Source organism: Takifugu flavidus, chromosome 14 (genome assembly GCF_003711565.1).
Source record: "Takifugu flavidus isolate HTHZ2018 chromosome 14, ASM371156v2, whole genome shotgun sequence".
Taxonomy (NCBI): Eukaryota; Metazoa; Chordata; class Actinopteri; order Tetraodontiformes; family Tetraodontidae; genus Takifugu; species Takifugu flavidus.
Window position 1 is genome coordinate 13,020,362 of NC_079533.1, and position 11,144 is coordinate 13,031,505.

At 48.0% G+C, this 11,144-nt stretch overlaps 1 protein-coding gene across 50 annotated transcripts; it reads left to right on the forward strand.

The window, feature by feature from the left end:
* The first annotated feature begins 551 nt into the window (after window positions 1–551).
* Window positions 552–11,015, forward strand: LOC130537095 (remodeling and spacing factor 1-like). 50 transcript variants are annotated; one of them, XM_057053580.1, is made up of 23 exons: window positions 553–739; window positions 1,603–1,694; window positions 2,072–2,164; window positions 2,328–2,533; window positions 2,613–2,728; window positions 3,037–3,698; window positions 3,771–3,974; window positions 4,013–4,372; window positions 4,409–4,420; window positions 4,469–4,492; window positions 4,553–4,624; window positions 4,676–4,807; window positions 4,857–6,128; window positions 6,432–6,707; window positions 6,778–6,882; window positions 6,958–7,037; window positions 7,131–7,185; window positions 7,260–7,366; window positions 7,859–7,926; window positions 8,082–8,295; window positions 8,375–8,580; window positions 8,933–9,112; window positions 9,311–11,015. In XM_057053580.1, exons 1-23 carry the CDS (start codon window positions 586–588, stop codon window positions 9,832–9,834), a joined length of 5,214 nt encoding a protein of 1,737 aa, XP_056909560.1. In that variant the 5' UTR covers window positions 553–585; the 3' UTR covers window positions 9,835–11,015. The 50 variants fall into 50 exon arrangements, with proteins under 50 accessions (XP_056909525.1, XP_056909531.1, XP_056909532.1 ...); XM_057053589.1 differs by having other exon boundaries at window positions 3,771–3,986; window positions 4,037–4,072; window positions 4,205–4,240; window positions 4,325–4,624; XM_057053572.1 differs by having other exon boundaries at window positions 4,013–4,420.
* Window positions 11,016–11,144: the final 129 nt, after the last annotated feature.

Below are 11,144 nucleotides of genomic sequence, written 5' to 3' on the forward strand. Positions count from 1 at the left end.
TTATACAAAATAACATGGGGGTATTTGATTTATTTTAATTATGTGAGTTTGAATCAATATATAACGAACTTTTTTTTTACTTGATAAGCGAGTGTTTCCGATACGATTTAAATGCATTTGTGATATTATTTACATTCGCAAAAAGTGTATTCACTTCCGGTTTCTTTTGATTTCCGGTTCTCGTCTTCAACGTTAACTTTGCTATCCTTTTTTTCTTTTTATTTCGTGGTGCATTGTGGGTGTTCACCTGCGCTTTATTACGGTTTAGTTTGACAAAATTCCGTAAATACAGGAGGGGAAAACTGGCTGTAGGGGGTTAAACCCTTAACCCTGACAGAAAACAGCATTAGAAAGTAATGGTTCGTTGAGGTTGAACGTTTTCTAATCATGAAAGTGCTGCTTTTTCTTCCGATTGAAAGACACGAAGTTACCCTTTTAAAATGCAGCTCCAGTGTTGTTTATACGTGTTGTAAAAACAGAATAACATTGAAAACAATGAGAAACAATATTGTCATGCGTTAGCTTTATTTTGTCGATACCGGAAGTATATCTCATTCCGACCGGATTGATGCTAGTGTGGAAAAGATGGCTGCTTCGGCGGCAACGGCGAGTTCTTCCCTTGGTTTGTGTCCTAATTATGCTGTGATTTGCTCCTTTCTGGAGCGTTACGGTGCTTTGCTGGACCTACCGGAGCTGACCTTTCCTCAGCTGGAGCGTTATCTGCAGGACACATCATCAGGTGAGGCTGCAAAACTGCCCTGCTGCTGATGGAAGGAGGAAAGACCTCCCTGCATTAATGATAGTGGGACTGTGCTAACATGCTAGCAGTTCCATTAGCTAGCTGTGTTATTGTGTGGTTTCCGAATCGCCGCGTCCACTTAAATATTAGGCAGCTGCTCCTCATAACGGTTGTTCACAGTCGAAACCTATATTTGTGTCTAGTAATGAGTATTGGGTTTTGAACCCATCGTGTTAGAGGTTTTCCCACTTTTACTGTTTAATTGGGTCTTGTTTTTTTTCCCCAAGCACTCTTTATTTGCTGTTGTAGCGATGCACATAAAATAATTGATTAATGAGGCAGTGGCCGTATTTGAGATGTTTTGAATACTACGAGAATCCCAATAACGTTTCTGAGTTCTGCTAATCCACTGGAAAAAATACCGTTGTGTGTGGCGATCTGTGCACTTTATTTACAGTTAAAGAATTTTGGCCGTGGACTGGTGCGACAGCAGTTTTCAGATAACTTCCGGTGATATCTTTCAAAATAAAATGTGGTTCTTTTTTTCTTGCGTAAACGTCAAGAATATTGTCATGTATCGACGAATTTACAATAGCTACAGAGGTTTTTCCATGTGTTTATATTGATTTATTTGTTTCTCTGGCATCTTTCAATTAAGATGAACTGTTATACACATGGTATACTAATTTGGAATTGTGTCCTTTATCCTCAAATTTGTGAAGGGGTATCTTGACTTTACTGTAATTTTTGCAGGGACATATATTTGGGGGCACTGTTATGCTTCAATTTTTCGGCGATCAGCCGTCTCCAGCTATCTGTCCTCTCTAAATGTTTGTTTTTCACGCTGTCTATTTCTTCATCAGTTCCAAAGTTGCTGGTTGATCTCCATGTTAAGTTACTAAGGAAGATCGGCAAGTCGGTGTCAGCAGATAGGTGGGAGAAATATCTAGTAAAGGTAAACGTTCACATTTCAGTTAATCATGGACTTAAATGCTGTTGGTGTGATGTTCAGCTGGTGGTTGATCCAAAACATTTTGTATGCAGGGGGTTATTAGTAAAAGACATCATTTCATTATTATATCACTCAACTAATTGCATGTTGGTCATGTCATTGTGCTCTTTAGAAAAATCCCATTTCATTCATGCCGAACCTGTTGAAGTGATTATTTCATCACTTTAAGAACAGATTCATGAATTATTGCTGGTTCATTTAGGCAGTAGCTTGGTGATAAAACTATACTATAAAGAGGAATTCCAAACATTTTACAGATGTCAGTGACCCCTGATCCTTGTCTGCTGACTGGACTGATATTTTTCTGATGGTCTCTGCAGGTGTGTCAGGAGTTTAATACAACATGGGCGTGGGAACTCGAACAGAAAGGATACAAGGAGATGCAAACAGAATGCAAAGCAGCCATTCTGAAAGTCAGCACTTCCTTCTTTATTGTTTTATCAGTGTTTTTAGTGTTTTATATTTATCTTTGCATCGTAGCATGTAGATTCAAATGTAATTGTATAAGGTGCAGCGTTGGTAAGTTATCTTAAACTTTATATAATGACAGTTGGAACATGATTAATGTCTTTTCAGTACTTGTGTGAGTGCCAGTTTGATGAAAACGTGAAGTTTAAAACGGCCATCAATGAGGAAGACCCAGATAAGATGCGTATTCTGCCCATTGGCCGGGACAAAGATGGTCAGATGTACTGGTTTCAACTGGATCAAGATGACAATGTGCGCGTCTACGTGGAGGAACAGGACGATTTGGACGGGTCGTCCTGGAAGTGCATCGTCAAGTAAGTTAATAAAATGAAGAAGGTGGAAAATTCCAACGGCGCTCCTGTTTTTTTAATTCGCTTTTCTTTCCTATTCCAGAACCAGAAACGACTTGGCTGAAGTGGTCGCTTTGCTCAAGACGCAAATTGATCCGGAGCTGCTAAAAAGGGAGCAGGAAAACATGGCAGAGTCTGAGAAGAAAGAGAACACGGAAGGTAAGGACTCACAGAGGAGCCGGGTAGATCTAACGTGCGCAGGTCTTCATCCAGGTGACATCACTTAAAGACTGGTCCACCAACTCGCCACCACTGACGTTAACGGCCTCTTTTTGTTCTCGCGGTTCTGAGAAGTTCTCACTTGTGGAGTGTGTAATATCCGGATTGTTGTCAGCATCCAGACGGCACACCCCTGCAGAGTGTGTGTGTGTGAGTGTGTGTGTGTGATGACGGTGTCGTACATCAAATATTACAGCATCGGCCAGCCAACATTTAACTTCCCTCTGCTCTGTTCCTTTGGCTTTAAGGTGAAGTTAAAAAGTCAGAGAGTTCGTCTGATGAAGACAGCAGAGACGGCGATGTTAAATGTTCTGTCTCACAGAAAGTTGACTGGGCTGACAACGGCGTCTCACAGAACAGCGTCATCGAGGGCAACGTCGAAGCGGAGTCGTGTTCAGAAAAACCCCCTGCGGATGTCAACATGTGCGACAAAAATCTGATCATTAAAAAAGAGCCGCCAGACATTTCTGACAGGAAGCCGAACAAAGAGACCATGGCTGTATCCATAAAGTCCGAGAATGGAGAAGAGGTGAAGACGAATGGAGAAGTTAAGAAGATCAGCCCTGAAGGGATCCAGCAAGCTCTCAAAACCCAGGAACAGGCCAAGATTCCTTTGAAAAAACGAGGGATGAAGTTTAGTGAAGACTTTGACAAAAACAGCAATATTATAGTCCCAAACCCATCCCTTCATCACGGGAACGAATGTGCAAAAACAGAGCTGGCCCCTGAGCAGGCGGGTAAGACGTTGGGCGTAAATGATCACGTTAACGGTGACGTCCAAGCCCAGGCAGAGAAAGAACCCCAGAGTGATTCAAAACCTAAAGAGACTGTGAGGATGGAGCAGGAGAATTCACCTTCAGAGGCAAAAAATGAGGGTTTGACAGAAAAGCCGTCAGCAGCAGCTCCAGTGGTTGCTCCAGAGGTGGCTCCAGCTGTGGCTCCAGTGGTGGCTCCAGCGGTGGCTCCAGCAGTAGCTCCAGAGGAGGCTCCAGCTGTAGCTCCAGTGGAGGCTCCAGCTGTAGCTCCAGCTGTAGCTCCAGAGGAGGCTCCAGCGGTGGCTCCAGAGGAGGCTCCAGCAGCAGCTCCAGTGGTGGCTCCAGAGGTGGCTCCAGCTGTAGCTCCAGTGGTGGCTCCAGCTGTAGCTCCAGAGGAGGCTCCAGCAGCAGCTCCAGAGGTGGCTCCAGTGGTGGCTCCAGCTGTGGTGGCTCCAGCTGTGCTCCAGAGGTAGCTCCAGCAGCAGCTCCAGAGGTGGCTCCAGTGGTGGCTCCAGCTGTAGCTCCAGTGGTGGCTTCAGTGGAGGCTCCAGTGGAGGCTTCAGTGGTGGCTCCAGTGGTGGCTCCAGAGGAGGCTCCAGCAGCAGCTCCAGAGGTGGCTCCAGAGGTGGCTCCAGCAGTAGCTCCAGCAGCAGCTCCAGAGGTGGCTCCAGTGGTGGCTCCAGAGGTGGCTCCAGTGGTGGTTCCAGCAGTAGCTCCAGAGGTAGCTCCAGAGGTAGCTCCAGAGGTGGCTCCAGAGGTGGCTCCAGCAGCATCTCCGGAGGTGGCTCCAGTGGTGGCTTCAGAGGTGGCTCCAGTGGTGGCTCCAGCAGTAGCTCCAGAGGTGGCTCCAGCAGCATCTCCGGAGGTGGCTCCAGTGGTGGCTCCAGCAGCATCTCCAGAGGTGGCTCCAGCAGCATCTCCAGAGGTAGCTCCAGCAGCATCTCCGGAGGTGGCTCCAGTGGTGGCTCCAGCAGTAGCTCCAGAGGTGGCTCCAGAGGTGGCTCCAGAGGTGGCTCCAGTGGTGGCTTCAGAGGTGGCTTCAGTGGTGGCTCCAGCAGTAGCTCCAGAGGTGGCTCCAGAGGTGGCTCCAGGGTGGCTCCAGTGGTGGCTTCAGCAGCATCTCTCTCCAGAGGTAGCTCCAGCAGCATCTCCGGAGGTGGCTCCAGTGGTGGCTTCAGTGGTGGCTCCAGTGGTGGCTCCAGAGGTGGCTCCAGAGGTGGCTCCAGAGGTGGCTCCAGAGGTAGCTCCAGAGGTGGCTCCAGTGGTGGCTTCAGAGAGTGGCTCCAGTGGTGGCTCCAGCAGTAGCTCCAGAGGTAGCTCCAGAGGTGGCTCCAGAGGTAGCTCCAGAGGGGGCTCTGGTAGAGGCTCCAGCTGTAGCTCCAGCTGTAGCTCCAGAGGTGGCTCCAGTGACTGTGTCAGCGACGCCAATTTTGCCCAAAAACTCCAACAATCAACGTGAGAAAAGTCCCAATGACCACAAACACACTAGAAGTCCGAGTCTGAAACCTGATGAACGTCATTCAGCTGAGGAGTCAGATCGGACTGAAGGAACAAAGACGACGATGAAAGAAGGTTTAATCGACACAAGAGGAGACATTGAAGGAGAGAAAGCAGAAACCAGAGAACCCACAGACAAACCTGACGTTGAAATGGCAGAAATCCAAAAAGGGACCAGCCAAGAGGCCAAAAATGCTGTCAAAACTGCAGCCGAGGAAATGGTAACTGAAACAAACAGTGCAGAAGCTCCAGAAAAGGTGGAATCTTCTAAGGTGAAAACATTCGACCACGGAGATGCAGAAGGAAAAGCCAGCATGGCCTCGGAGAAGGAAACATCCCAGCATTCAGAGGGAACAGCAAACTCTGACGGTGGAATCAAAGAGGACTCCACAGTTGCCGGCGAAAGTAAGATGTGGGTGGAAAAACCTGCAGGAAAAGAAGAACCATCTCATCCTTCGGAGGGGAGAAACACAGTGAGACAACCTGACCCAAGGCCTTCAAGGACAGAAGAAGATGGAGAGCGGAAGAGTCTGTCGTCGGACAACAAAGATGACGCCAACGATAAAAATGCAGCGCTCCCAACCCTAGATCCTCCAGCAGAGGCCAACGAAGATGAAGAGAAGCTAGAAGAGGAAATGCAGAACAAAGCTGAATGTAAAACCAAGGATGGTTTGTCACAGACGCCCTCCAAGCCTGATGCAGGAAACGAAACTGAGCAACAAAACAAGGACGAAAAGAAGACGGAGGTCTGCTCGCTCGAAGAGACGCCAGTCAGGACTCAGGCCAGAACTAAACGGCCGGTTCACCGCAGGCGAGCCGAAGTCCAGATGGAGGATTGGCCAACGGATGCCGAATCGGACGCTAACGTGGGCAGATCGCTGCGGAGATCCCCTAGAATCTCAAGACCAACTGCAAAGGCTGTAGAGATCCACGACAAAGTGAGCCAGAACACCACGCCGGCGGAGAAGCCGGAGGATGAGAAGAGCGCGAAGGAAAAAGAGGAAGAGGAGGAGCTGGAGGAAGCCAAGGCCACGCAGAAGAAACCAAGGGAGAAAAAGGTTGATCAGGAAGGTCAAACCAAGTCAAAGGTGAGTTGATGTATCTCCTTCGCTCCGGTCCAATTCTTCAGTCCTTTATTTGTGATGGAGCCTCTGAAGAGAACAGGAAACTCTTAACTTCCTCCTTGATCTCCAGAAGAACGTGACTCAGTATCCTCAACAATGATTCTTTACGCTAGCTGCGCTAAAAAATTCAGACTAATGTGCGTCAATCTGAAATATCAGACCCGGTTAGAGATCAACAACTAATCACCGATAATCATTTGCATTCAGACTATTTCTAGATTTGCTGCCAGTTTTCCCTCTTCTGAAGCTGTTGTGCTCCTCTCTCAGGGAAGGAAGCGGCGGAGGGTCCGATGGTCCAACACACGGACGCATCGCAAAAAGCGAAGCTCTGAAGATGACGCCAGCGACCAGGAGTCGAGCGAAGAGGAGGAGAGCGAAGAAGAGGACGACAGTGACGAGGACTATAAGGTGGAGCGAGGCAGAAGGCGGCGGAATCGCAACCGGGAGCGACGCAGCTCGGACTCCTCCACATCCTCGGATGATGACCTACCTCCAAACGACGACCCCTGTAAACACTGTGGTCTTCCAAATCACCCTGAGCTGGTGGGTGCTCCTGGGCCGCACCTTCCACCAAAGGGTATCGATTATTGATCGGTTTCTCTGATCTCTCCAGATCTTACTGTGCGATTCCTGTGACAGCGGCTACCACACGGCCTGCCTGAGGCCCCCCCTCATGATCATCCCTGATGGCGAATGGTTCTGCCCGCCCTGTCAGCACGTACGTCACCGTTGCTGCGCTGAATGTTCCCCTCACGCGACCCCAAATCGCAACGGCCTTTGCTCGTTGTTACAGAAGCAGCTGTGCGACAAACTGCAAGAGCAACTGCAAAACCTGGACGCCGCGTTGAAGAAGAAGGAAAGAGCAGAGAGGAGGTAGGAGACGGCAAAAGATCCCACATCCCGGAGTCTCTGTGTTCATTTTAGATGTTAATGAGAAGAATCGCTTTTGTGTGTTTGCATTTCCAGGAAAGAGCGATTGATCTACGTTGGAATTAGCGTTGAAAACATCATCGCCCCCTCGGTGAGCAGGCGGCATTTTCACATTCACGATCGTTGGCCCGTCGGCGTTCCAACACAACTGTTGTTTCCTCTCAGGTGGAGGAGGAGCCAAAGCCCGAGATCATCAAAGAGAAGAAAGAAGTGAAGAAAAGCAAGAGCTGGGGTCGAAGGTCAACGAGGAACAAGAAATCCATCAGCTACAGGTCTGGACGCTCTCTGAAGATCGTTCGTTTGTGTGTGATGGGTCTTCTGACTGAACAGATGATGTGAACGCCTTGAATCAATGTTTATTAGAGTTGGACATGGAAAGTGCTTGTTTGATTGGGATTTAGGCTCCAGCATCAAACAAGCAGTGGCATCCTGCAGGGGGCGCTGTGTGCAAGAACAACAATTAGATACAGCTCCTGTGTAGCTCAACTCTTTTCACCCCTTTGATAATTTAAAATCCGCCTTTTCTCTGTTGCTGTGACCACCAGCAACACCACTACGTCAGTATTGTCCACAAATCTGCACTGTTTCTGCAACCACGACAGCGGCCAGATCACTCGCCTGCTGCGATGGGAAAGATGCCGAGACGGGGTCACGTGATCTGCAGCCTCGCGCTAGTCACGTCGGCTGTGACACACCTGACATCCCACAAGTACACAGCTGTAATGAAAATGACCTTTGTGCCCCTGCTGATGTACATTTTCTAGGTTTGATGAATTTGATGAGGCGATCGAGGAGGCCATCGAGGAAGACGTGAAAGAAGCAGAAGGCGGAGGTAGGAGGAGCTTATTTGAATATGTGGTGAATGTTGAACGGTTTAAAAGTGAATGAGTGAATTTACTGTATATAAAGTCTGTGAAATTAGCACGACAGCGGTGACGGAACTGGCTCGACCAGTTGCTCCAAAGTGAAGATTGTGTCTGTTAACAGGAGCAGGACGGGGCAAAGACATGTCCAACATCACCGGCCATCGAGGAAAAGACATGTCCGCCATCCTGCAGGCCGACGACGGAAAAGAGAACGGCCAGGTACCGCGACCCACCGCCGGGCAGCGCAGGAAGAAACGCCGGCGCCTGAACGACCTGGACAGTGACAGCACCGTGGACGAGGAGGAGAGCGAGGAAGAGTTTTGTCTAAGCGAAAGGTGAGAACGCCGACCACCACACCGACCTCGACGTCCCGCTAAACACTCCAGGCTGACGTGTGTCGGTCTGCTCCCGCAGCTCAGAGGAGTTTGTCGCCTCCGACAATGAATCGGAGGCCGAAACGGGCGTAGAGTCCAACCACAGCGAAGGCAGCGACACGCCTCACGTGACATCGCGAATCAGAAACGTGCCGCAGCGCCGACACAGCTCCAGGAAGAGGCAGAGGCCGAGTTGGTACTCGGACGAAGAAGAGGAGAGTGGAGAGGAAGAGGAAGATGAAATAGGTAAATTCTATTTGACCGTATTCAAAGAATCCTCAACAGGAAGAAGAAAAGTGGTGTGAAACACCGACATTCTCTAAAAGAGGCAAATTTGTCTTCGGTCACATGACAGGAAGTCATGATATAAACAAATATGTTGATGATTGGTGTAAACTCGCTTTGATCTCAGCAATCAGTTTCTATAAAAGAAACATTTTTACCAACTTTTATAGGTTGAAATCATTTTTTAAAGGAATTTTGTTCTTTTTACACGAAATTTGCACTTAAACTTGTCCCTGTAGTTTTGCTAGTCACGGTTGTGGTGTAAAGACCAAGTTATTTGGTCCTCCATTTTTACACGTGGACCTGTTTCCAGTGACCGAAGGCTCCAGCGAGTTTAGTGACGGAGATCTGGACATGAGTCGACGGCGTTCCCGGCGGAGTCGGAAGGCTCAGGTGAACTACAGAGAGACCTCCGAGTCTGAAGGTTCTCAGGCCGACACCAATCGGTCCAAGCTGAAACCCAGGAGACGGCAGGAGAGCTCTGACAGCGAAGGTCAGCACACTCCCCACACGATATGTTTAAGTGTTTAAATTTGGGTCTAGTTTGAGGAACCAGAGAAGATTCTGCATTTCATCACATCCCCAAATTAAGTTTCTTTTAAAAGATATCAGGCTTTTATTTTGAAATGAAGGCTTTCAGGAAATGGGATCTATTCTAACCCTGGGGCTGTTTTTTTTTTTTTTTAAACAGTCAGTTTCTCCGGCGACTCTGAGGATGAGTCCAGGGGGAAGAGGAGAGCGGGCTCTTCTGAGGAGGACTCCAGAGAACGACGCAGGAGGCTTGCGCTGAAACGGCGACGGGCCTCCGAAGAGGACAACTCTGACGACTCGTCCGACGACTCCTCGGAGGAGGAGGATCGGCCCATCCGCAAAAGAGTGAATCGCATCGACTCGGACGACGACGAGGAGGAGGACACTTGGGTGGCAAAGGAAGCCGCTGAGAAAGCGGATGAAGAATCAAACCTTGCAGGCAGTAAACTGGAGCCGCCGTCCAGTAACGGACAGGGTCGAATAAAGAGCCCTGAGGGGCACCCCCCCGCCAGAGACCAGCTCACGAATACGGAGCCGCCCAAAAACGCCGGCGTCACGCCAGCCGCCCCCTTAGCACCAAACGGCGTGTCCGGCCAAGACGTGGCAGGACAGGAGGACGACGAAGACGACCTGTTAGGAGTCACAGACCTCGTGGACTACGTCTGCAATAACGAAGACTTGTAAAAAAGAGAGAAAGAGAGAGAAAGAACAGTTTTTTTGTGGTATCGTATTTTTATATCACGTAACTTTATAGCTGCCCTTCCTCGCCGTGCATCCCCACCACCTTCACGCATCGTGCGGAGGACCTCGGCGCCGCCTGGATCCCCGTCCGCTGACCGACGGCGTTCCCGCGGTATCATCGTGTAGATCAGCCGCGTCACCGCTGTCGGCGTCAACCAGGACTTTTGTGTTTCCCATTCAATGTTAAATAGTGTCTTAAAAAGCGGCTTATTGGAATCATTGGAACGGCTCTGAAGAAAATGATGAATTGTACTTTGTTTGTGAAGAGATGGATGATTTTATCTGAAAAGGTCCGTTGAAAATCATCAGTGCGTTCAAATGTGGGTAACTACGGGGCAAACCTGCCCCCCCCCCCCCCATCCTTCCAACACATCATGGCTGTGATCCGTCTGCATGTTCGTTTCCTTTCAGCTGAAATAGTCCATCGCACATTTCAGTCTAACCGTTTGGTCCAAATACCAAAAACTGTTGTTTTTGTTTTCACTTATTTGTCCAAGTGTAGATTGATGCTAAGCTAAGACGCTAGAGCCTCCTCGTCGATGACGATGGGCGCGAGTGGTTTCGATCTGTGTGGAGCAGTTTTTTTTACCCAACAATGCAGGTTTTTTATACACAAATATTCAAAAGCTTTAGATGAAATTATTTATTCTTGTTGAATAGTTGACTAACTTAAGTTGTTGACATTCCTGTGAGCAGCTTTTGTTCAATGATTTTTTTTCTCTGTACATTATGATCTAATTATTTGAACTGTTGGTTTTCCCTCCTGACTTTAGCTTCCTCTTGTTACCTAAGTTACAACTTTGTTTTTATACTGTATGTTTTGTACATCTAAACTTAAGTGTTAAATGTAAAGTGTCTTATTTTCTTTTGTACATTATCCTCAAACTAAAATAACACTAAGTGCAGAAATAATCCTCTTTTTTTTCCTATTCTTGCTCGTTTTTGTATTTTTCCAGAATCGGGTACGTTTTCAGAAAAATGGGGGGCAAAAAAAGGTTTGAAGGGATTTGGTGACTGACCTTTGACCCCTGGTTTATCTGTCGTCTTCCCTTGAACAACTCCAATTTTTGTAGAAAGCCGTTAACCTCTTCAGTGTAAAGGGACATTAAATGGTTGAATTTTAATTCATGTTTTCTTTTTAAATAGAATAAAAACCACTGAGTCAAACGGTTGAAAGAAACCAGCTGCAGCCAAAACAAAAACTTGAGTCGTGGTGAGAACAATCATTAAGCTCCTGTAACGGACTCTAAACC